This window comes from Cercospora kikuchii, assembly GCF_019650295.1.
Source record: "Cercospora kikuchii DNA, contig_00008, whole genome shotgun sequence".
Taxonomy (NCBI): domain Eukaryota; kingdom Fungi; phylum Ascomycota; class Dothideomycetes; order Mycosphaerellales; family Mycosphaerellaceae; genus Cercospora; species Cercospora kikuchii.
This window is the reverse complement of record NW_025408589.1, coordinates 360,245-384,468: the sequence shown is the minus strand read 5'-3', so window position 1 is coordinate 384,468 and position 24,224 is coordinate 360,245. Positions and strand designations below refer to the sequence as shown.

Here is a 24,224-nt window from a genome sequence, read left to right as displayed (position 1 = left end):
ATACCTACGGGTAGGTAGACGCAGATTTTGTTGTATCATACCACAGTGTATCGCAGAGCAAAGTCGGGAACCGATGTGATGGCGAGAAGCCTCCAGTTCTAGGCCTCCCGACTTCTGCTCACTCCAACATATTAAGCTATTGATTTCCTAGCTTTGCAAGAACTCCGGCATTGTATGTGAACTTCCCAGGGGAAAATTCCAATCACAGAGCTCACATGTGGTTCATCGAATGAAGCTTGATTCGCTAGACGCAAGCTTGATAGAACTTCACAAACATATTCCCCAGATTTGCAGGGGCTTCCAACCACGCCAGGGCCGTGAGTTGCGCGGACTCCGCGCCACTCAAAAGTTACGTACATTTCTCTCCAGACTGAATATCATCAGAGCGTTGCACTTGCACTAACAAAGGTCTTGTGATCGATTTGATGCCGATAGTGGTCCATGAAACCGCCACATCTACTACGCTGTGCTACTCACGGCGCAACTGTTAGCACTCACGATAGTGCCATATTGAGTGTACCGAGAACAGTAGTACGCAGGCACCAACGAAGAAATACGAACTCACATTTCCTTTGAACGCACAGTCGAAGCAATAGGAAGCAACTCGGGCAGTCGAATGCGAAATGAGCTTCTTTTCGGCGGATTCCAGCTCATTGCGGCCATGCCACCAGATACCAGAGGCACGAGACCGTTGACAAACGGCGAGATTTCCCCTCATCGACAGCGAGCATCGCAGCGATGAAAGAAGATAAATATGGTTCCGGTCGACGGCACAAATGGACAAGCATCATCTAACAACCACATTTCACTTTCTTCGCACAACAGCAACCACACCGCACCTCGCTCAAAATGAAATTTTTGAGCCTCACTTCCCTCTTCGCGGGCTTGACATTTGCCTCTCCCTCCTCGAAATTCGACGCTCATATCATCGAGCGAGGAGAAGCTTACGAGCGCTTGGGCAATATCCTAAACGAGAGGGATTGCGTCTACACCAAGACCGAATGCACCGTACGATAAACTTCTCCTCCTTCCTAATCAAGATTTGTGAAAAGATCTTTCCTCTGACTAACATAATGGAACAGGGCTTGCTGGAACCGATGCCGGTAAGATTCCTCCCTTGCCCCCTTGACATTTCCAGCGTTTTCCAATCCATCCCCAATGACTTCTATTGCCGGATCATTGAGCAGCAACTAATCACTTCTCTCGTTCTAGCAATGTGTCCACTTCGACGCTCCTATCGGCTGTTGCGAATCCGACTGGTGTGATACTGGATACATGGTCTGCGATGTATGTATGTTCCCCTTGCCATTCACAAATCTCGTTTTTACAGCATCAATCAGCCAATTTTATCACTACAGCGAGAAGAAAGAATTGCTGACGTGGTTTGTGATGAAAACAGAAAGCAGGATCTTGGGCTGCCGGTCCTGTCCCTCCGCCAGATTTTGTAAGTGAATGAGTCCACCAGCTTTCTTCCTACCGGAAGGCAAAGGGAATGTTCTATGCGTGGTACTAACGACGTGGGCTAGGGTGATGCTTGCTTGTGCGTCGTGCCTTGCGATGGTTAAGGCAGATGAGACTCGCTGCTCATCAGCTGAGGTCCGAGTCTTTGTAAACTTGAAAGTGTATTTTGTGCTTGAAGGAAGGAGATATAGCACTAGTTCATCAGAATCACAATCTCAAATCTAGACTCTGAACCGGCATTTGAAGACCACGATTCAATCCATCACGATTCTAGGTCCATTATAATGCTTCCTCGCATGCGCGAACCAATTCCCAATACCGATAACTGCAATAACTGCGAGCACAACCGCCGCATAGTCTAGAACGTCACTGGTCAGCATGCAATCATGAATAAAGCAACAAAGCCATAGGGGAAGTACTCACTCATAGTCGTCCCCGTGACTGGTATCGCACCAGGGAAACAGAAAAACACCAGTTCAAACACCGCACCTACCACGGTTCCCACGTTCGCCATCCAGCCCACCACTCCAGGAACCCAAAATTGCCTCTTCCTCGGCAGAACCTCTTCAATTCTTCCCCTCCACAACAACAACGCACAGGGAATGCCAAAGGATAGCATCTGTAAGATGATACTCGTGTTGATCAAGGATGTGAAGGCTGTAGGAGAACCCAAGTAAATGCATCCCGCGGCGAAGACGCAGACAGCGTTGAAAAGGAGGGCGTAGACGGGAACTTGGAGTAAAGGTGAGACCTGGCCAAGGTGGGAGGAGAACAGTAGCCCATTGTCGCGGCCAAAGGCGTGGATGAGTCGAGAGGTGGTTTGTTGCATAGCGATGACAACGAAGAAGAGGATAAGGATTAAGGCGACGAGGAAGATTGTTGCTGCGGCGGAGGAGCGGAGAGCTTGGCGCCAAAGGGTGTAGATTGGCATTCTGTAAGCAGATAGTTAGCATGAGCCCAGCGAACCTGTGTTGTGTGTGTGTGAATACAAGGGCAAGACGTACGTGGTATTCACCAGATCTTCCAGATCACTGATGCCATAGCACATTGCCACAGAGAACACGAATCCAGTTATAAAGCCAATGGCGACTGTGACCATCAGCGCGCGAGGCACGGCAGTTCGGGGATTTGTGCAAGTCTCAGCCAAATGCAGGGTCGCATCAATGCCAGCATACATGAAGCACGGCGTAGACAAGCCAGTAAGGAATGCAATAGCAGAAGGCCAGCCGGTGTTGTTCTCAAATGTTGCCCAGACGTATTCCGAGCTTTGCTTGTCCGAGACAGCGAGCACGGCGATGGATACAGCGACGAAGGCGGAAAGGGTGAGGTAGACTATATGGGAAGAGTGCCTTAGTATGGTCATACAGCGAAACATGCGAGTTGTGCTTACATCCAATGTCGTGAACCCGTGGTGTGAACCGCATAACGAACATGTTGTAAAGGAGTAGTGCAAAGTTTATGCCTTGGTAGACCTAGAGACTCGTTAGCAACATCATATAGTCGACCGCCAAAGACACGTATTGATCACTCCAACAACCATTATCCCGACCAAGCACTCAGCATTCGCAACGTTTCGAAGCCACGCCTGTAGATCAACCACAACTCACCAAAAAATAATGCCAACCCTCCGGCACGCAACCCCCAGCATAAAACGCCGGCAACGCCAAAATCATCTGCGCCCCCAGCAACGTCGCCGAAGCCGTCAAAGCCACCCACGAAGCCGTCGCGACAATGCCACAAACATACGAGACACCCCTCGCCCACTTCTTCGGCGCCACAATCGACGCAAAATGATATTGTCCACCAGCCGTAGGATACACCGAAGCCAATTCTGCCAAAGACACTGCGACACAAGCGTAGAAGAATAATGCAAAGAATGTACCGTAGATGATATTCACGGGTCCTCCGGCGGAGACTGCAATGGCGAGACTAGAAGCGATTGCGACCCAGCTGTTGCAGATGTTGAAGCCGACGGCGACCATTGTTAGGGGACCGAGGGATTTGCGTTGGGCGTGGGCGTCTTGGAGAATTTCTTGGGTTTGGCCATCTTGGATTGAATAGGCGACTTCTAATTGAGGCCAGGTTTTGTCTTCGGTGGAGGGTCCTTCGCTCGGGGACTTTTCTGGTGCGGTGTTATTTTATGTTACTCACAGACGAGAGGATGTCTGATTGTCGTCATACCCTTGAGAACGTCCTTCGACATGATGTCGTATAACCTTGCCAGACCAGGTTGTTGGATCTGTGCTATAGTTCAGTGGGGCAATAGATATTGTTTGATAGGTAAGTATAATTCGATTCAATTCAGTATGCAAATCCTCAAGATCGAAAAGCCAAAGACCAAAAAATCTGCCTCCTGGCGGGTATCCTCAAGCTTATAGCTCCAGTCCAGCTTCTCCTCTCGTCGAATCTTATCAACTCTCATCGCCAACAAAGCTACCGACTCGTTTATCGTTTATCTCGAGAGTCGCAAGCGAACAGATACCTTCTCCGCATCCAACGCGACGCCGGCCCAGACCCAAAAAAATGAGCTAAACCCAATTCGGCAAAAAGAGTGAGTGCTTAAACAGACTTCGCACTAGCTTGACCCGTGGAAAGCTGCTGATCCTTGTCTGCCGCACGATAGCCGTACACGACCTTGATAATCGACACTCTTGTCGTCGTGCGATTGGCTGATAGCATGAATGGAGCACCGATGTCCCAAAAGAGCAATATTGGTGAGATGGGCGGAGTCCACTGTCGTCGTACCTTTTTTCAAGCCCAGAGGTTGGAGATGTCTTTTCAACTTTCACACCTCCGAACGTACACTTTTCTCGAGCGACAATTGCTCCGCACATACTTCAACCCAGCATGACTTCTCGCGATGGCTACCAGTGGACTGAAAAGTCCGGTCTTGTCCAAGGCGTCCCTAGTATCGGAGTGATCCAGCCACCGAGCAATATCGGCCAGAAACAAGAGCAATATGATGTGATAGTGGTCGGCGCAGGCTATTGTGGCCTAACAGCAGCGCGGGACGCTGCATTAAGTGGTGAAGATGATTATGATCTGGTTGCATGCAAGCAATCTTACTAACTCCTTGCAATCTAGGTCTCAAAGTCCTCCTCCTCGAAGGCCGAGATCGAATCGGCGGACGTTCTTGGTCATCGAACATTGACGGCTATCCATTCGAAATGGGTGGAACTTGGGTATCTTGGGGACAACCACACGTCTGGCGTGAGATTTCCCGCTACAATATGCGTCAAGAGTTGGAATTGTCGTACGACTTTACAAAGGGCGTGAATCACTTCACTCTCACATCTCAAGACGGCAGCCGGAATATGAGCCACGAGGAGGAGGTGCGTTGTCGTCCTGCGAAAGCCAAGGAGGGAGAGATTTGCTGATTCCAGTGTAGGACAAACTCATGCAATCAGCATTGGAGAAGTTCGTCAACGTGGACGGCAACATCGGCAAAACAATAATGCCATTCCCGCACGACGAATTCCACAATCCCGAGGTGAAGAAATTTGACAAGCTCTCCGTTGCCGACCGTATGGCCCAGATCAAGCACCAGCTCTCACCAGACGAGTACACGGCAGTCCTCAGCTTCGTCATGCTTTGCAGCGCCAGCACGCCAGAAAAGACAAGCTTCTACGAGTTCCTGCACTGGTGGGCGCTCTGCAATTTCTCGTACGAGTACTGTATCGAGTATCTCGTCAAGTACAAATTCCGTGGAGGACAGTCCAGCTTCGCGATCAAATTCTTCCAGGAAGCAGTGGAGACTGGGAGGCTCTCTTATGCTTTCAACTCGCCAGTCGACAGTATCACTCAGAACCAGCAGAGGGTAGAAGTTCGCACGCGCGCTGGAGATGTTTACCACGCCGCCCGGCTTATCTCGGCTGTACCGCTGAATGTGCTGAACGATATTGCGTTCTCCCCACCTTTGGCTCAAGGCAAGAAGACTGCTGCTAGCACTGGACATGTGAATAAGTGTGTCAAAGTCCACGCTGAATGCAAGGGTCCCGAGTTGCGATCATGGACTGGAGTGAACTATCCGAACGGCCAGCTCCTGTATGCTCTAGGAGATGGCACGACTCCAAACGGAAACACTCACGTTGTGGCATTTGGTGCCGATCATAACCGCTTGATGCCAGAGAAAGATATCGAAGTGACCAAGCAAGCATTGCAAGATTTGACCAAGATGGAGTTGGAGCGAGTGGTATGTTCAACTTCGGTTTCGAGGTTGTCAAATTTGACTGATGTTGTTCCAGGTCTTCCACAACTGGGCTGATGATGAGTTCGCGAAAGGCGCCTGGTTCTTCTCTCCTCCTGGCCTGGTGACAGAGAGCCTCGATGACATGAGAGCAAGACAAGGGAACATCTTCTTCGCAAGCTCTGACTGGGCCGTAGGCTGGAGAAGCTTCATTGACGGTGCGATTGAAGAAGGTACTCGAGCAGCGTTCAATGTCATCCAAGACCTGAAGGCGAAGAAGGCTGGTGGTCCCATCAAAAGCGTTTTATGAGAGGCTGTCTTGGAAAATGCATAATATGGTACGCATCTCCGATGAGTAGGTCCAATCCTCACATCGGAAGCACCGGCCTCAAAGTCCCAAGTCCCAAATTCCAGCCTCCGTTGGGAAAATCTTGCCAGATACGCTCCAGACTTTCCAAAGCGGCCAGTATATTATTCATCCTCGTCTTCTGATATATCTCGCGAAGCTTGACTTCAAAGTAATGGCGATCTGTAAGAAGTGTACTGCTTGCAGCAGCAATAAAGTATGCCCACACAAGACAATGCATGCCTGGCGTGTCAAGACCGATCTGCTCAGTAAGAGATCGCACGCATGTCACTTTCGATTGGATTTGATCCCGGCTTGATGGTGTTGCCTTTTCCAGCAGATAGATGTCCCTTGCCAGTTCAATCGCGTGCTTGTAGATGGCGATTAGATGCGTCCATGCCGGGTTGGAAGTCTGACAGGTCAGTAGCCAGCCCAAGTAAGAGTCCAAATCGCCGCCAAGGATGTTCATGCCGGCTTCAGAGTCGATGAATGCCGGGGTGAAGAGCTCGAACCTGTGACCGTCGTTGGAATACGGAACGCTACGGCCGCGTATGTGAAATGGAATACTTACATCCTAGTTTGCTGGACCAGAAACTCGCGAGTCTCAGGCGGTGCTTGAGCAATTGCACGACCATCCTTGACAGTTGCTGCCAACATATTGAAGAGGTAAGCGAACTCGCTTGACCCAGTGACTGTCTCTCCAACAAGTAGAACCAGCAAGGTCATCAAAGTCGAATAGTTGAAGACTCGTGCATCGTCACCTTCAGCAACATTTGCTCGCAGGCGTCGAATAATGGCCGACCGTCCTGCTTCGGCACTTGTAGAAGCCTGACTTCGCGATAGACCCAGATGAAATGCCGAGACAACGCACACAGCATTCTGTACAAGTTCATCCTGCATCGCGATTGGAAGTACGAGGTGTCGATAGCCGTTAGAATTGGTTTCGAATGCCACCATCGCAGGAGCAATATGAGTTGAAACTAGTAAAGGTCAGCGCGTAAGGAACGAAAAGCATGCTGGAAGCCTTGAACATACAGTGATTAAATAGCATAGAAATCCCAGGCTTCAGTGGCTCGAGCAGCAAAGCAGAAGATAAATCGAATGCCGGCAGCAGCGCAGACTCCGTCCTGGTAGATGAAATTTCACGGCATACGAGTTCCATACCTTCGGTCTCGTTCGAAGAGCCTCGAAGAATCGCCTCTGGTACTGCTTGATTCCTGTCATACCCTGGTAAACTGCTGGAAGATTGAGCAGAGTGAGGCGCAGCATGGTCTTCTTCACCCCCAGCACTTCGCTCGTCCGAGGCCTTGACAATCTCAGTCCTAGCTGGCCGCGCACGCTTCCTCAGCCTCCCCTCCCCATCATCTTCTTTTCCAATAGTCCGTTTCGAGCGCTTCGCCGCCCCATCAACAAACCTCCACTGAAACCCAATCCCACTACACTCCAGCCCTTTCGTCGCACACTTCTGACACACCGGACTATGCAAATCGCATGCGATGCGACGTTTGGAGCATTGTCTGCATCCCGTTCTCATGACTTCTTCTCATGCGGCGCATTGATGCGACTGGGAAGCTTTATCTTGTTGTCTGAAATTGGGGAACGAAGCACGAGCGAGAGAAAGAAGTGGAAAGAGGTGCAGGGTGGCTGCTTCCTTCTTAGCGCGGTCCGCCTTTGCCGAGAGGGTTGAGGATTTGACGGGCATCGATGAGCTCTATTTAATTTTTGATTACCACACATGTGATAGCCATGAATCAACACTGAGGTGGCTCCAATATGTGCAGCTCAAGTAAATCGACCTAGCTTTTACCTGCAACAGCTGCGGAACAGATCGCTCTCCATTATTCCAATGCGTTTATCTTCATAAGCGGCATAAAGACACATAAACGTCAGTCCTCCAGGTCTCACCCCAACCCACTAGAATACAATACCCGAAGGACTCATGCCATTCCACGCAAATTGCTGAGGTGTGAACGCCATACTCGGATCGAATTGCGAGAAGCCATCATTAGACATGTCATCGATATGATCCAGCATACTGCTTCCTGCTATCGAATTGTTGTTCTCCACGGCAAAGTCTCCCACAGCGCCCAGATCCAGCCAGCTGAATTGGTTGATCGAAGGAGGTGCTGTATCCATCGGCATGGCTTCCGTACCACTACGCACAGGCGGCAGTCCAGGTATGCCGTTCTGCGCAGGAACAGACTTCGGCCCATCGCTTGGTTCTGCTATGCTGCCGCGACCAGCAGGTGGCTTTCTCCAGAGCAGGCGCACGAGTCGGGAGTATCGGTCGCCGACGTCGTTCGGGCAAGCACTCGACTTTTGTAAGCAGTCCATGGTGTCGCTGATCAGACGTTTGACTGATCCTCTTGTATCGCCAGCCATGACACCTGTTGAACGTGCTTTGTACAGGAAAACGGCCGAGTAGATCACGTAGAGGTAATAGCGGAGAGGCATGTATCGGAACGTTTCCTGCGGATCGACGAAGCTGCAGAATGTACTGAGTAGAGCCTTCGCGGCATCGATCGCGTCATAAATGAATCGTGCATCGGGTGTGGCAGCAACATCGGCGAATGGGTAAGGAACAGGTCGATTCGGCTGACCATTCTCCATGGCATCCTTCATCTTCTGTGTTAGGCGGTTGAGCGTGGCCTGCAAGCGATCAGTATCAAAAGCGCGGCGAGACGTTCGCAATCGCTGACCTGGTATGCAAAAGCATTGACGTATAGCCGTAGATACTCATACGACAGAATAAGACTGGCCTTGAGCGGCGGCGAGCATGTGAACGTCCCCCACGATTCGTTCCAGTGTCTGAGCGCGACTCTGAAATCGTCAATGTACTTGACATACTCGCCGCCGAAGTTGAGCTGATTCGAGCGACTCTTAGTCGCGTACAGCACATCATGCGCGTTGCTGAACAACTGTGTTAGTTCCAGATTCGCCTGATAGATGGCTGCGAAGTCATCGTGTCTGTGCAATCGTGGTTGCAGGCTGGGAAAGTCTTGCGCTCGCAGTGCCGTCATCGGGCCCGGTCCTCTTGACCAGAAGGCTTTTCCTATCCTCACGGACACTTGTCGATCACTCATGTAACAGCTCGCCCAGGCGAGGCGTTTACGATTCAAGTCAGCAGATTGAGCTTCACTTTCCGCGCGAAATCCTGTCCTGTCAATGCCGAGGAGATATCCGAGACGAATGGCGGTGCCAACGTACATCCACGCCGCACAGTCTTCCTCGCCGCGTCCGATAGCAGGCGTCGACTGCGGCCGCCTGGGAACCCACTCTGCTAGAATGAGCATAGCTTCAACAGCCTCGACTGAGCCAGAGCCACTGTATACAAGATTGGCGACGAGTGATTGCATGTGAGCCGAGCAGTCATCGTGCACTTGCCACCAGTCCTTCTCGTCCTTGGAGGCGACAGTCAATATGGCAGCAAGTAGATGAGGCTCTTTGGCAGCGATGGTTGGCAGATTACTCGGGTCCATCGCCGCTGGATTGGCCAACGGAAAGAATGGGTGATATTTGTCTTCATATCTAGAACATAGTCAGCGCAGGTTGAGTATCAAAGTGCAATGTTCATCACATACCGGTACAGCAACGCTTGGATCATGTCCAAACTGAGCTTGCCCTTATTGAGCGGTGGATAGTCGATGTGGTTACTGGGGGTGAGCGGTTGGCCCGAACGGGAGCCATCTTGAGGCTGGCTGCTGTGACGTGCAAGAAGAGGTTGTGTTGGTCGTCCGTATGGTCCGGCGTGCATGGGTGGCAGTTGATTGCTCCCAGAATCGCGCTCGGCGACGTGGGCGAGGAACTCCAGAGCATCGGCGGGGTTTTGCAGGTCTGTGGAAGCGACAGTGTCATCGACGGTCATCTTAGCCGTCGGCGTGACGGCACCATCATTATTTTGCAAGGGCGGGAGTGTCCTCGAATCTGGGTTTAGGGAGCTCCAGCTGGGTAGCCGCTGCTGGCGTGGCTGCTGCAGACTTGGGTCCAGGACATGCTGCTGATCAGTCCTCGGCGGAGGCGGTAAGGCCAGAGGCCTGACGAGGCTTTCTATGCTGCCTGGTGGTCCTGGGAGAGTGTGTGGGGAGGGACCTGGAGTTGTGTTTGCAACATCAGCAGTACCACGTTTCACTCGCCGGCCACCACGTCGTGAGCCTCCTAGGATGCATTCATGCTGCTCGCGAATGCATCGTTCGCAGGGTGGCCGACCGGGTTCTCCACTGCTGTAGCTGTTCGCAGAATGTCAGCCACGGCTCGCGAACAGACAGTTGCGGCGCAGGAGACAAGGCCGTCAAACAGCGGCCAATGCAATAGCCCACATGGTCGGTAGAGTCGAGGATGTGAAAGTGCAGAGGCGATCGGCTGCTGACGGCATTGAATGGTGAGGTGTTGCAACGCCAAGTCGCTGCTGAACATGAGACAGGAATGGCAGACTTACAGATCGCATCGTGACTTGCGCTGGCGACAGTGTAGACACGCCCTGTACGTGCGCTTCTCACGCTCTGACTTGGGGCCTTCTCGCCTGGGCTTCGTCGCAGACGCAGTGGCGGTGCTGGTGTTGGCGGCATCGGCACTTTCGCTTCCGCTATCGTGCTCCTCGTGCTGCTCGTTGTTCTCCATGTCCGTCCGGGTGGAGTCTGCTGCGTCGCAAGCGGGAGCCGACTGACGGCGATTGGCAGTAATGAACAGTTGCTCCGTGGTGGGTGCGTTGTTCTATCGCCGACCGCCTGGCTGGCTGCGATGCTCGCGGGACTGGACGGCTCACGGGGAATGGAGAAGAGGACGAGCAGATGCGCAGGCAAACTGACAGTCGTGCCCTCCCCGCTTGCCTACGCACACCACGCACGATGCAAGACCAGGCAGAGACAGGCGCGATCGCGAGTGCCCAAAGACTGGCATCGAGCATGGATCAGGCGACGACGCGTGATCTCCCGCGCCCAAACTCAATCCGGCCCTCCAGAAATCTTCGCGCCACTCTCCAGCTCCAAACGACACCACACCTGCGCGATTTTTGGTCCATCACCAATCGCGTCGCATCACCTCCATGATGGGAAGTGATGTGCTTGACGCGTACAAACCACTGCATGTGCACCAAGACGCGCACCTCAGAGTCGTTCATGCACGTCCGCAGCGGCACGACACGAAACAAGCGAGCATTCGACGACAATGGCTGCGGCACGGCACAAGCAGGCCTCTGCCATGTCTCTATTAATATCACGGCCTCATATCGTGTCACGGCAGCTTCCATTTGGGCGTAATGGCTACCCTACACTGCAATCTTCATGTTGGCCAGTAACGCACCCTGCACGTCATCGCTGATCTTGACTACCCAGAATTTGGTCTCGTTTAGCAAGAACAACTCGCCTTTGCGTCCAAAGCAAAAGTTCGCGACACCACCCTGCACCTTGATCTTTCCCATCAGACTGCCTCCAGGGGTCCAGACGTGAACGCCATCCCCGCAGCCCGAGTAGACATTGCCTTGCAGATCGCACTTGATGCCGTCCGGGATGCCTGAGTTCATGGTCAGCCTCGGAGTGAGAACATCGGAGAATTCATCTCAAGATGTGAGAGACTAACCTTCGTCCGCCATTGCGAACACCCGCCTGTTGGCCAAGAAATTCGAGCCATGTCTGTCGATCACATCAAATGCATATCTGCGGGAGGTTGTTAGTCTCTCACAAATCCTTGTACACTAATCTTCCCACGTGGAAGACTCACATGTGCGATGCACGCGTCAGATCCGTCGTCCCATCCCCATGGATCCAGTCCGTATCCGTCACATAAAGCGTCTGCTCATCTGGGGAAAAGCACAATCCATTCGGCCGCCCAAACCCATCAGCCACGACTCGGATATCTCCCGACTCAGGATCAAATCGGTACACCTGGCAAGGTAGCTGCGGCTCTGGACGGAAACCTTGCTCATGGCCATAGATGGGATCGGTGAACCAGATCGACCCATCAGTATGGATCACGACATCATTCACGCTCGTGAAGCGGCGATGGTGGTACGAGGATAGCAGCGTCTTGGTCGCGTATGGTGGGTTCGGTTCCATAAGCACCAAGCCACCTGAAGTGTCCAGATGGCCTTGGTCGCAGAACAGAACTCCGCCTTGGTAATTGATCCCGCCATTCCCCATGGAGATGTCGGTCTGGAGTTCCTCGTACTGCCATTTGCCGCTGCTTCCATCTCTGCTCAATTTGCCGATTTTGATCGTCTTGCCTGATGGCGTGTCTAGACCATTACTAGTGATGTACACTGCATCTTCGTCAGGAATGTAGACTCCGGCTTCGTGCGCGAATGGCCAGTCCTTCTCGACTGCCAATTCAATTGACGGCTTTTCTCCAAGAATCTGCAGGAATTTGTCATGATACACTGCAAAGTGAGCTTCATCGAATTCTCGCTGAGCCACAGCTTCAGCATGAATGCATCGCTGCTCGCGACTGATGCGCTGCGGTCAAAAGTCAGAAATGCCTCAGGCATAACGGCGAATGAAACTCACCTTGCAATTGGCTGGCAGGCTACTCATTTTGCTGACTTTGACAATTTCAATAGCCCGAAAACCTATAAGTGGCAGAGGGCAAGAAATAGTGACCAGACGTGCAAAGAGCAGTCGTGTCCCAAAGCCGTCAAATACCGCCGTGCAGTGGCCATGTGTCGTTGCCGACACCGATGCACGATACCCACTGGCGTCAAAGCTTGACTCCAGACCTTAATCCCCACGGGTGATGTTTCGAGCTAACCCTGCTAGCGGCCTAGACCTGGATCAACACATGGCACGACGATGGTCCTTTGACAGAGGATAAAGGCGCCCACTTCCCCCCGGGGGGCAGCAGATCGCGAATTTTGTGGAGTGTTCTTTTACAAGTGTCCAACTTGCTCATCTGGAGGCTGGTACCAAACACCTTTCCCAACATCATGGTCCACGTCGCGTAGACTGGAAGTTTATCACCACCATCTAGGATCTAGATCGGGCCCTCGGAGTTTCAGAAGGCAATTTTATTATTGGACGTCTGTCTGCTTCTCCAGGATAGCAACTTCATTATATTACCAGACCACAGCTTCCAGTCTCCCAAAGAAACAAGTCCACCACAATCCAGCAGCCCGACTGCTCCCACATCCAAGATGCTCCAACTCGAGGGCCGCGCCCTCATGTTGACGGTGACATCGCTCACCTGTCTCAGTTTCTTCCTCATCGGCTACGGTAACACCATCCCCTCCCCCATCACCACACCCAGAACCACAACTAACACCTCCTCTCCCTCACAGACAACGGCCTCATGGGCGGCCTCGTCAACACCCCCGCCTTCGACTCCACCTTCAACATCACCACCAAAACCTCCTACGGCACAAACATGATCGCCCTCATCGTCGCCATCTACGAAATCGGCTGTTTCATCGGCGCCGTCATCACATCTTTCATCGGCGAAACCCTCGGTCGCCGAAAATCCATTTTCATTGGCGTGATCATCATGATTATCGGTGCTCTCTTACAAGCTACAGCTTATTCGAAAGCTCACATGATCATCGCACGAATCGTATCCGGAGTAGGAATGGGCGCAATCAATTCCACCGCTCCAGTCATGATGGCTGAATTTGCGCCGAAAGCAACTCGAGGAATTTATGTTTGTGCTCAGTTGAGTTGTTTGAATTTTGGAATTATGCTGGTTTATTGGATCGATTATGCTTTTGGTCGGATTCCGGGAGGTTCGAGTTTCGTTTGGCGAACACCGGTTATCCTACAATGCGTTTTCTTGATTCCGATGTTGGCGATTATTATGATCGTTCCCGAGACGCCTCGATGGTTGATTTCGCATCATCGGGGTGAAGAAGGATTGGATGTTATTAGGAGGTTGAACAAGGGGAAGATGAGTGAAGAGGCGATTGAGAGAACGTATCAGGAGATTTCGAATGTTGTGGCGTATGAGGCGAGTATTGGAGCTGGCACTTGGGGCGACCTACTCAAGGATGATGATATTCAGAGTCGAAGGAGGTTCTTGATCGCTTGCGCGGTGCAGATTTTTCAGCAGTTGGGTGAGTCTTTCTTCCTTTTCCCTTCACATCTCCTTCTTCGATGGCCACATGCTGACTTGTCTTCTTTCTCGCAGGCGGCATCAACGCCCTCATCTACTACTCCAACACCCTCTTCCAAGACTCCCTGAACTTCTCCCCCAACTTCTCCGCCCTCATGTCCGGCATCCTCAACACCTGGTTCTTCGCCGCCTCGTTTATCCCCTGGTTCCTCATCGACCGTATCGGCCGCCGCCCGCTCTTCCTCAGCATGATATCCCTCATGGCAGCCGTCATGGTCGTGCAAACCGGTCTCATCTGGAACGTCCAAAACGAAACCGCAATCGCCACAGCATGCGGAGCAGGCGCTGCTGCTATGCTGTTTATTTTCCAAGGAGCGTTTACGATTGGATTTCAGGCGACGGTTTGGGTGTACCCCTCTGAAATTCTACCGCTTAAATTGAGGCAAAGAGGATCTGCTGTGTCTACAGCATGCAACTGGATTTGCAACTTCATGATCGTTTACATCACTCCTCCGGCGATCAGGAATATCGGATACAGGACGTACATCATCTTCGCTGTAAGTCATTCCCCCTCCCATTCTCCTTATCTGCCTAACATATTCATGCTTTATAGGTCCTCAACGCAACCTGGGTCCCCATAATCTACCTCTTCTTCCCCGAAACCAAAGGTCTCGCACTCGAAGACGTCGATCGCCTATTCGCGAAATCCGATGCTGCGCAACGACAAATGAGTATTATAATCGACGACTCTAAGAATGAGGGAGATGTGGAGCAGATTGCGGATATTGGAGGGTTGAAGAAATGAATCCAGTGTCAAGTGGAATTAAAAATGATACGTTGACTACTCTGTAACGAACTATTAAGCGACATTTCTGTAGTATGAAAGAGATTGTGTCGATCAATGATTCATTCGTCTCAGCTTCTGTTGAAATCCTCGGCAAGTTTACATGTTGCTCTCGTCTTATCTCATCGATTTCCCTATGTTCGTGCTCTTCAGTCTTGTAGTCGCGGAGAAGTCGAATGCCCGTTTCGTGGCCGTTGACAAGTCGTACGAGGTGATGATGGGATGATGGTGACATGGTATACAGAACTCTTACAACTCAGAAAAGGAGAACAATGTACACTATACATACAACAAAAGACAGCCTTGACGTGCCAGTCGGTCAGAGCGTCCTCACTAGCCCGGCCCATCACGTTGTCCCTCTTTCCTACACACAGCCATCAACGCCTACGCTTTGCTTTCCTGTCCTTTCCCTTGCTTTACAACCTTATGCAACAACGTACCCTAAAAACGCATTGATCGCAAAATCACACCATCCTCGACAACCTCCCCACCCCGATCATAGCTCCAGCCTTCCTTCTCTCATAAAATTTCCTCCCCTCATCAACCCACAAAACCACACTCGCCAACGCAATCAACCTCACCAAATCCATTAAATTCAATGCTTCCGTTTGAAACACGGACTGCAAAGGCGGGAAATAAATCACCATCGCCTGTCCAATCAGGGAGCCCAGAACAGCATAAGTAAACATGACATTGCCTTCTTGCCCTTGCGCAGCATTCTTCCCGATCCAGTGTGCAGGCAATAAGGGGACTTCGCCACGGAGAACGGAGCGGCTGGCAGAGCGACAGGATAGAGCATTGAACATGTCGAAGAGGACGAATTGGGTGAAGGTCAGCGTTGTGTCGCGGGCACTGACGGAGTGTGCGGCGAGGTCTTCGGCTGTGAGGTTGGAGACGTAGGTGTATAGAGTGCCGATGAGGATGACGACTGCAGATTGGAGGACTCTGCGAATGAGGCGAGGCGTAAGGACGCGTGCGTCGCGAGGTCGAGGAGGTTGTGTCAGGAGCGCTGGGTCGACTGGTTCGACGCCGAGTGATTGCGCGGGTGGGCCGTCCATAATGATATCTGGGTCACGTCGTCAGTAAACGTGCTGTATGTGGATAAAGTAAGTGTACTCACTGATCCAAAGAATTTGCATGGCATTAAGAGGATTCTTCCAACCCCCGAGGGAACTTAGCATGACCAACCCGAGTGCTGCGATACTCGTTGACAGTTGGAATGTAATAAAATTCTGAATGTTGTAGAAAATGCCCTTGCCTTCTTCAATGGCATTGAGAATCGTGCTGAAATCGTCGTCCGTGAGAATCATGTCGGCCGCTTCTTTGGCCACGTCTGTGCCTAGTTTGCCCATGGAGATTCCAATATCTGCTTTCTTGAGTGCTGGCGCATCATTAACACCGTCGCCGGTCATGGCTACGACATCCCCTCGACTTTGCAAAGCGCTGATGATCTTGAGCTTGTGCTCGGGCGACGTTCGTGCGAAGATGGAAATCCTGCTCATCGCATCCGCAAGGTCGGCTTCACTCATCTGGTCAATTTGGTCACCTCGCAACACTGGCGAGCCGATAGCTGAGTTCAGGTTGACAGGCATGCCTAGTTTTTTGGCAATAGCGACTGCAGTCGTCTCAGCATCTCCAGTAATCATGATCACTTTCACGCCGCCAGCCATGAGTCGTCGGATGGATCGATCAACTCCCTTGCGAGGGGGGTCCGACATGCCGATCAACCCACCGAAACAGAGTCCGGTGTACATTTCCTCTCCATTCTGTGCTGGCTTTCCTAGACCTGGCGTCGAAGACCGACTGCTCACACTCACGTCTCTGCTGACGTTGCGGCTGGGTAGATTCCGCAATCGCACGGGACCAGAAGCGAACGCCAGAACGCGCAGCCCTTCTTCGGCCATTTCTCGCGCTGCAGTATCGACCTCCTGCTTGCGCTTGTCATCAAGCACCACTTCTCCTTGGCTGGAGATATACGTGTCGCATCTGGTGATGACACGTTCAAGGGCGCCTTTCACATAGGCTGTATTGTCGCCATCGGAGCCTTCCAATATCACACCCATCCACTTTCGCTCGCTAGAAAATGGTACTTCGTGTTTGCGATCTCCAAGGCGGCCGCGCACGTCGTCCTCGTGGAAGTGATCAAGCAAGTCGAGCAGTGCAACATCTGTAGGTTGCCCTGCCCATCTGCTTTTAGCGTTCGCAAGATCATCTTGGCCACCTGTGCTGGCAAGTACAGCAGCGCTTGCCGCGGTGATTTGACCATGGGTATGCGTGTTGAGTCGGCCGTTGTTGACGATATTGGCACTTCGTAGTACTGCTTGAGTGGTGGCGGCATTTGGCGCCTCCGCTCTGACCTTGTCGACCTCCTGTGGCTTGTTGTCACCGAAGCTCCACATTCGCGTTGCTGTCATGTGGTTCTGCGTCAAAGTACCTGTCTTGTCGGAGCACACCACATTCACTGAGCCCAGTGTCTCCACCGAAGGTAATCTGCGCACAATGGCGTTCCTCCTGCTCATGCGCAGCACACCCAGCGCGAGTGTGACTGTTACAATGATCGGAAGACCTTCGGGAATGGCCGCGACAGCCAGAGAAACACCGATTTGGAAAAGCTCCAAGAACTTCCTTCCTCGCCAAAGTCCCACGAGCATGATGAGAGAAATGACTCCAAAGGACATGTAGCTCAGCTCCTTGCCCAATCGATCCATGCTCTCCTGTAAAGGGGTCCGTGGAGACTCGATTTCTGCCAATGATGCGCTGATCGCACCAAATTCTGTGTCGCCTCCCGTGCTGATGACAATTCCCTGCCCGTATCCTGACCTCACTAGAGTCCCTTGGAAAGCGATATTGTGTTGATCCGTCAACCTGATCTCCCCGCTGCGAAGCAAGGTGCTCGGATCTGTACTGCCATTCGCATATGCGACTGGCCCAAGAGTTTCGGGGTTCTTCGATACCGGCTCATTTTCACCCGTCAGATTACTTTCATCAATACTAAGGTCCGCAGCGTGTGTAATGCGAATGTCTGCAGGTATCCTGTCCCCAGTGTGGAACAAGACCAGATCACCAGTCACCAGCTGCGAGGCCGAGATGGTGGTGCTCGCTTTTGTGGCCTTCTCTTCGCTGTCAAAATCTCCATCCTCCAAAGCCGGTGCGGTCGTGCCCCGAATCACATGCGCGTAATGTGGAACCAGCTGGTTCAAAGCCTCCAAGCTCTTCTCACTTCGATACTCCTGCACAAATGCTACACTCACGACAATCGTCACAGCAATGGCGATCGACAGCGCATCGTCGTAGTTGCCCATTACGGCCGAGATGGCAGCACTTGCCAATAACAGCAAAATGAGCGTCTCCTTGAACTGCTTGACGAAGCGCAGCCATAGCGGCTCTGGCTCCTCCCCTGGCAGCTCATTCGGTCCTTGTATGTGCAATCGTGTACTAGCCTCTCCTGGGTGCAAGCCATTCGACAGCGAAGTGGAATGCCGCTCGGCGACTTGGTTGAGGGTCAGCACGGCATGCTGCGATGTCACCGACTGCTGGCCGGGCAACCTGATGCGACTGCTGTTCCGCAAGTGGCTGCCTCCTGTAGACGGCGGTGCCAGGGATGGGGAGTGTTGCTTGGACGGAGTCGTGGATCCATTGTGGTGGTGTAGCGGGATGATGGTGCTGGGACTGGTGGATCTCGACATTCTCTAACCCGCCATGAAGAAGGCCGGCGTTCAATTCTCTCGTCGTCGTCGTGATCGCATCGAGTCGGATCGTCGCTATCTGTCGGTATCGCGTGGTGTGCTGGAGCCACAGAATCGATCGAGTACAGCAATAGACGTGGGCGAGTCGCAAAGGTGTTCTCTCAGGGAAAACATCCCTGTCGGACCGCGTGCAGCCAGCAGGTTCGGGTACGCGCCAATAACCGGTCGGTCATTCCCAGCCACCCGTCTTTCCGGATTGAGCAGACAGCCAGGAACGCCAGCGCTCTCGCTGTCTCGCACGCCCACATCACCACCATCGCACAACACCTCACCACACCGCCCGCACGCCGCCACCACCCGACGACACCGCGCGCTCGGGGCCACGACGGTATTTGCGATCCATTTGCGACATTCACGACATGCGCGGCGCCGAGTGACGTGCGCTCGGCCATTTGCGACCACAGGCAGACGCGTCCAGCGCCGCATCATAACAACGCGAACATCACCACGCAGCGCATTGCTTGTCATCCCACCACTACCCATTCCACTCCACTGCAAACACCACCACCGTTGTCGCGTAGGGCGACTATATCCTCTACAGTACCGCAACCATGTTTTATGAGGCATCGCTGTTGTCCAAGACAGGGCCACTGGCTCGCGTCTGGCTCGCCTCCAATCTCGACCGGAAGCTTACCAAACAGAATGTGATGCAAGCGAACCTGGAGAACAATGTGAAAGACATTATCGGCGAGAACCAGGCACCACTCGCGCTTCGTCTGAGCGGACAGCTGCTGCTGGGAGTCGTCAAGATTTACAACCGAAAGGCCAAATACTTGATGGACGACTGTAGTGATGCATTGCTCAAAATCAAGATGGTGCGTCATATATACACGGAACGCGTAGAAAGCCGCAATACTGACTACAGAACAGGCATTCCGGCCTGGAAACGTCGACCTGCCGAGTGATCAATCCCACAAAGCTAACCCAGCTGCTTTGACTCTCCCGGATACAATCACTGATCTAGATCTCTTCGCGCCTATGCCTGATCCTGAGGAACTTCTCCGGGAACCTGAGGCGCGTGCGCCAGGACAGGACCCAACCCTTCTCGACTATGGCATGAGTCAGATCATGGACTCCCAGACTCCTACGCGTACACAGAAGCGCGCTCTGGCACTTGACGACGATGATCTTGGCCTGGATCTGGGACTGGAACCCGACGATGAGCGTGCAGCTGCTACACCCGAAAGCGATGGCCCAAGTATTGAAATGGGCCGTCGTGCAGCCACTCCTCGACCTGACCAACCGACTCTTCTCGAGAATGACGATCTTGGGCTCGATTTTGGTTTCGACAATGACACGACTCTCCGGCAGACTACCGAACAACCTGATGATCTACTTCTTGGAGCTGATGATGACATGGCAATGGGTGGCATGGATGAGGATGTCGAGAGGGCCAATGCTGCTGCTCTTGAACGCGCCCAAGCTGCCGCCGAGCAACGGCAACGTGATTCCGTGTCCCCTCTATCCACCGTGCGCAGCAGCGTCGAGCGGGATCTGGAACGGACATTCCAACTCGATCAGGCAGCCTTGAATGAAGACGACGAAACGATGGTCCAAGCCGCGCAGCGCGTCAAGCGACGAAAGCTCGTGCGCATGGACCACGAGACCACCATGAAGAACGCCGACATCAAGAAACTTCAAGACGATCGATCTGCCATTACCAAGGCACCTACATATCTACCTCGTGACCCACTCCTCTTGTCTCTAATGGAAATGCAACGCAACGGCACCTTCGTCAGTGACCTCATGGGTGATGGTCGCATGCAAGGCTGGGCACCTGAACTCCGTGGCATCCTATCTCTCGAAGTCGTTCGCAGCGCAGGCGACAAGAAACGCAAGCGAGACTCTGGAATTGCAGACGTTGATACAGGTAGCGACAGGCAGGAAACTCCCCAGCTCGAGATTCCCGTCGACGAAGACTCTGGTGTCCAAATGGGAGGACCCGGAGCAGACTTTGATGCCACCGTTGACGATGAGGAAGCCCCGCTGAACCTCGACGATGACATCCACGAAGACGAAGCCTATGACGCTGGCGTCAATTTCGATATCACCGAAGCTCCTCTCCTCCATCCTTCACAATCTGGCCCCGTGGCCATCGGCACAAAGAAGATGGTCCACATGCTTCGCGAACATTTCGCTCCTGATCACCCCAAAGACGCTAATGAACCTCCAACTCCTAGCAAACGCGTTAAGACCGTTGCCAAATTCACGGATCTGTGCCCTGAAACTCAGACTACACGACAGGATGCGACCAAAATGTTCTTCGAGCTTCTTGTCCTTGGCACGAAGGACGCAATCGCGGTCGAGCAAGATAGCAAGGGTCTGGGTAATCCTATCAAGGTCCGAGGGAAGCGAGGACTATGGGGTGACTGGGCGGAGATGCAATCCGGTGGAGAGATTGCTAGCCAGGAACAAGACGCTACTGCTGCTGCTGATGCGGCCGCCTCGAGGGCGAGGGAGTTGGCTACGGAGGTCTCGATCGAAGCTTGATTGGTATCTCTCTTCTGGCTTGTGATGACGAGGAAGACGAATTGGAACCTATCGGAAATTGGAGGGGACTTTTTTTGAAAAATTTGAGCGATGGCGCTTTAGGCGTTATTGTTGTTGCTGTCGCCGTTCTTGGAAGGTTTGGAGGAGGATTGAAAAGATTTGGAAGCATGAAAGTTGGAGGACGTTATGCGGTGATCGCCGCCGGCCCCAGTGGAGAAATGAAAGGAGAGAGTCCTGAGAGAGAGGATGAAGCTAGCTCGTCTACGACTGAAGACGATCTCACATCGGACAAAGTGCTTTAAAGCACGAGAGAATTCATGAAGAGAGACACTTGTTGTTATTTGCGGTTGCAATCCTTCTTCCTTTCTTTTTAACCTTGCGATTTTATGATATCCTCTTGAGCGAGTCTTACGATGGAAGGCAACCGGGTAGCTTAGTCGTAATTACTAGTTGGATAAAAGGAATTAAGGCAACGTGGATCGAATTTGATGCGCTCGCCTGCTGTGCTCCTCTCGTTTGGTGACGTGCGGACGCTCTCGTTAGGGTTTGGGGTTAAATCTCATTAGGGTTACTGACTTGGAAATTCGGGGCAGATTTTTGCACATCAGCCGGATACTGTTGCTTGGATAAAGGCAAGAAAGCGGATGCGAGGTGAGAATGTGAATGTCGCTTTGATTGTTTGTCATTGAATGGAGAGGCAATGTGTGGGAGTTGAGATGGTGTGTTTCGTGGTTTTTATGTGAGTACTAAATTGTTGAAACCCGAAGATGACCGACCGACGGCCATACATGTTCCTCAGCAGACTCTTGCTTTCTCATACAATTGTCTCTCATTTGGTCGTCTCATCCTACCCTCCTCAATGTCACCACGTCCCCATCATTTCCTTGAACTAACTCAATCCACAATTCGTCCTCCGCGCCACCGTCTCGTTCGCCACCGCCTATTGGCACAGCATGCCATCCCGCACCACCACCGGGAGAAACGCCATTCATGACACCCCAGTCGAGGTACTTCTTATTTGAACACAATCTGATCGCCAGTTCCAACCCGATGACAGTAAAAGTCTGGTCGACGCGGCCATCTAACTTGTACCAAGGAGCTGCACCTGGATGTAGTCGCATAGCTTCGCCAACACCTTCGAATGCAAGCATCGGGATGCCGTTATCCGAGAAGAGTTCCCATTCTCCCACAGTCACTTCGTCTGGAGTTGTGCTGGTTGGTGTTCTTGTTCCTGTTCCAATGCCTCCCAGGTTCAGGGAATTCACCAGCGAAGTAGGCGTCTGAACGCGGGATTGGGAAGTCTGACTTTGCGGAGACTGGAAAGAGTAAAACGCATTGGCTGGTGTTATGGAGATCGTTGGTGTGGGTGGAGAGTTCCTAGGTTGCGGCGTTTTCTTTCGCGCTGTCCATGTGCCAACGAAATCAGTCCACAAGTCTCCAAAGTTGACACCTTCGGGCACCAGGTAAGGTACAAGATCCGTGAATGTTCCATATGCGGGGAGTTTGTCGTACTGTGGCCAACCTCGAAACGCGAAGATCGCGGCTACCAATTTCTTGATTGTCGGCCACCCGAGGGAGGAGTTCGTCATGATGGCGAAACTCATGAGGCGAGGGTTGTTGATGCAGTCTGGAACTTCTTTGATTCTGTGCGTGGACAGCACGTAACAGGTGTAGCCTGGATCGTTGTCTCCCGAATGCCCGAAGAAAGTCTCGTTGAGAGCCCATCCAAGTCCCATGGACGAGTCCCCATCATGTGGAGCCGCCAGACTGAGCATTTTGCGTGCCGTCTTGGTCGTCAAGAAACCGTCGTTTGAGTACAGCGATTTCTGTATTGCTGAGGTCGCCTTGAGCAGATCCGAAGGAGTCGTCCAAAGTCCAGCTGCTGCAAGCTCCGTGAATCGATGGTAGCCCCGAGGTGAGGGAGTGCCGGGTGTGAAGGCAGTTACATGAGCTCTGGCATAGTTATTGTCCCCAGGAGCTGGATCGCCATACCGACTTCGATGCATGTTCAATGGCGCCAAGACCATTTCCTGCATCAAGTCGGCGAAAGGTGTCCAAGTGATCTGCTCCAGCACTAACTGCAGAAGGGTAAAGCCTCCTCCCGAGTAGCTGAAGCAACTCCCAGGGAAGCTATCAAACCGTATCCGCGGCGTGTTGGAAGGCGGCTTGCCAGTAAATATCTCCGCATACAATGCAGGCTCGCCCATATATCCGGGAAAGCCATGTTGGGACAAGCCGGACCGATGACTGAGAAGCATGGCTATCGTCACATATCGTAGCAAATGTCTTGTTTTATCGTCGACAATTGCGTTTATGATATTTGCTGGAATATGGTCGATGACCTTGGTCTCATATTTCAGTCTGCCTTGGTCCACAAGCTTGGCGACTGCTAATGCTGTGATTGCCTTTGATATGCTGCAGGCTTGGTATATCGTTTCTGAATTCTCTTCGCCTCTTGAGGTAACGTTGTGCTGTATCGGACTTAGAGGATCATCGAGATAAGCCACTGACACAGATGGAATGCCGGCCTCTCTCAGCTGGCCAGTGTTGACCATGAATGTCTCAAGGTCCTTCAAGATGCCCATCTTGTTTGCGCAACGCGAGATTCGCCAGACAGCCCTTCGTGATGGCCTTCAGCTGTATGAATTTGTGAGATAGATGGGAGAAGTTCGGCTTCGAAACGTCGCTTCAGTGCTGTTTGTCAGTTGTTCTCATACCGGACATGGTCCACGCCCAGCTTTGAAGCAAATGCAGTAGTAAAGTCATCAAAATGCCTGTCGTTTCGACTCACCGTGATTACTGAGTTTAGAGGCCAGCCGCACGCGGTGTTTGGTCCTGGCTGCATGTTCCTACCGGAAGTACCGCATCCCGAATGGCGCCGAGAGCCTCATCCTTACAGAGATCGTTCTTGATGGAAGGTGGATCTCACCACCATACGAGCTAGCATGCAGACCAGCAATTCGTGGCGTTCGTACTTTGGCGAAATTGGCCATAGCATGCGCGGAGTTAAGAACAGAACGCCGTTGGTGGACCAGCTACTGCAGTATCGGAAAGTCAGTCGATTTCGTGCGAATGGAAGTCGTACTACAATGCGGCCGCTCCGTGCCGATCGAGAATGTTGTG

The 24,224-nt window shown here is 52.4% G+C and overlaps 9 protein-coding genes across 9 annotated transcripts; 3 read left to right on the top strand and 6 right to left on the bottom strand.

Moving 5' to 3' along the window:
• Window positions 1–1,715: 1,715 nt before the first annotated feature.
• On the bottom strand, window positions 1,716–3,664 carry CKM354_001133800 (uncharacterized protein; the record flags this gene model as incomplete). Its single annotated transcript, XM_044806822.1, has 6 exons — window positions 1,716–1,819; window positions 1,885–2,393; window positions 2,466–2,793; window positions 2,852–2,933; window positions 3,069–3,583; window positions 3,643–3,664. 6 exons carry the CDS (start codon window positions 3,662–3,664, stop codon window positions 1,716–1,718), a joined length of 1,560 nt encoding a protein of 519 aa, XP_044662757.1.
• Window positions 3,665–4,308: 644 nt separating this feature from the next.
• On the top strand, window positions 4,309–5,957 carry CKM354_001133700 (uncharacterized protein; the record flags this gene model as incomplete). The annotated part of the gene is made up of 4 exons (XM_044806821.1): window positions 4,309–4,486; window positions 4,546–4,793; window positions 4,850–5,653; window positions 5,706–5,957. The coding sequence occupies 4 exons, from the start codon at window positions 4,309–4,311 to the stop codon at window positions 5,955–5,957; spliced, it is 1,482 nt and encodes a 493-aa protein (XP_044662756.1).
• Window positions 5,958–6,015: 58 nt separating this feature from the next.
• CKM354_001133600 (uncharacterized protein) lies at window positions 6,016–7,527 on the bottom strand (the record flags this gene model as incomplete). Its single annotated transcript, XM_044806820.1, has 3 exons — window positions 6,016–6,505; window positions 6,565–6,973; window positions 7,029–7,527. The coding sequence occupies 3 exons, from the start codon at window positions 7,525–7,527 to the stop codon at window positions 6,016–6,018; spliced, it is 1,398 nt and encodes a 465-aa protein (XP_044662755.1).
• A 380-nt stretch (window positions 7,528–7,907) lies between these two features.
• On the bottom strand, window positions 7,908–10,610 carry CKM354_001133500 (uncharacterized protein; the record flags this gene model as incomplete). The annotated part of the gene is made up of 4 exons (XM_044806819.1): window positions 7,908–8,642; window positions 8,693–9,521; window positions 9,575–10,219; window positions 10,429–10,610. The coding sequence occupies 4 exons, from the start codon at window positions 10,608–10,610 to the stop codon at window positions 7,908–7,910; spliced, it is 2,391 nt and encodes a 796-aa protein (XP_044662754.1).
• Window positions 10,611–11,256: 646 nt separating this feature from the next.
• On the bottom strand, window positions 11,257–12,517 carry CKM354_001133400 (uncharacterized protein; the record flags this gene model as incomplete). The annotated part of the gene is made up of 4 exons (XM_044806818.1): window positions 11,257–11,501; window positions 11,568–11,644; window positions 11,709–12,439; window positions 12,491–12,517. 4 exons carry the CDS (start codon window positions 12,515–12,517, stop codon window positions 11,257–11,259), a joined length of 1,080 nt encoding a protein of 359 aa, XP_044662753.1.
• A 596-nt stretch (window positions 12,518–13,113) lies between these two features.
• CKM354_001133300 (uncharacterized protein) lies at window positions 13,114–14,826 on the top strand (the record flags this gene model as incomplete). The annotated part of the gene is made up of 4 exons (XM_044806817.1): window positions 13,114–13,192; window positions 13,258–14,022; window positions 14,097–14,578; window positions 14,635–14,826. 4 exons carry the CDS (start codon window positions 13,114–13,116, stop codon window positions 14,824–14,826), a joined length of 1,518 nt encoding a protein of 505 aa, XP_044662752.1.
• Window positions 14,827–15,329: 503 nt separating this feature from the next.
• CKM354_001133200 (Ca(2+)/Mn(2+)-transporting P-type ATPase PMR1) lies at window positions 15,330–18,551 on the bottom strand (the record flags this gene model as incomplete). Its single annotated transcript, XM_044806816.1, has 2 exons — window positions 15,330–15,931; window positions 15,986–18,551. The coding sequence occupies 2 exons, from the start codon at window positions 18,549–18,551 to the stop codon at window positions 15,330–15,332; spliced, it is 3,168 nt and encodes a 1,055-aa protein (XP_044662751.1).
• Window positions 18,552–19,162: 611 nt separating this feature from the next.
• Window positions 19,163–21,101, top strand: CKM354_001133100 (kleisin alpha; the record flags this gene model as incomplete). Its single annotated transcript, XM_044806815.1, has 2 exons — window positions 19,163–19,426; window positions 19,482–21,101. 2 exons carry the CDS (start codon window positions 19,163–19,165, stop codon window positions 21,099–21,101), a joined length of 1,884 nt encoding a protein of 627 aa, XP_044662750.1.
• An 842-nt stretch (window positions 21,102–21,943) lies between these two features.
• CKM354_001133000 (uncharacterized protein) lies at window positions 21,944–23,686 on the bottom strand (the record flags this gene model as incomplete). The annotated part of the gene is made up of 1 exon (XM_044806814.1): window positions 21,944–23,686. The coding sequence occupies one exon, from the start codon at window positions 23,684–23,686 to the stop codon at window positions 21,944–21,946; it is 1,743 nt and encodes a 580-aa protein (XP_044662749.1).
• Between the last annotated feature and the right edge of the window lie 538 nt (window positions 23,687–24,224).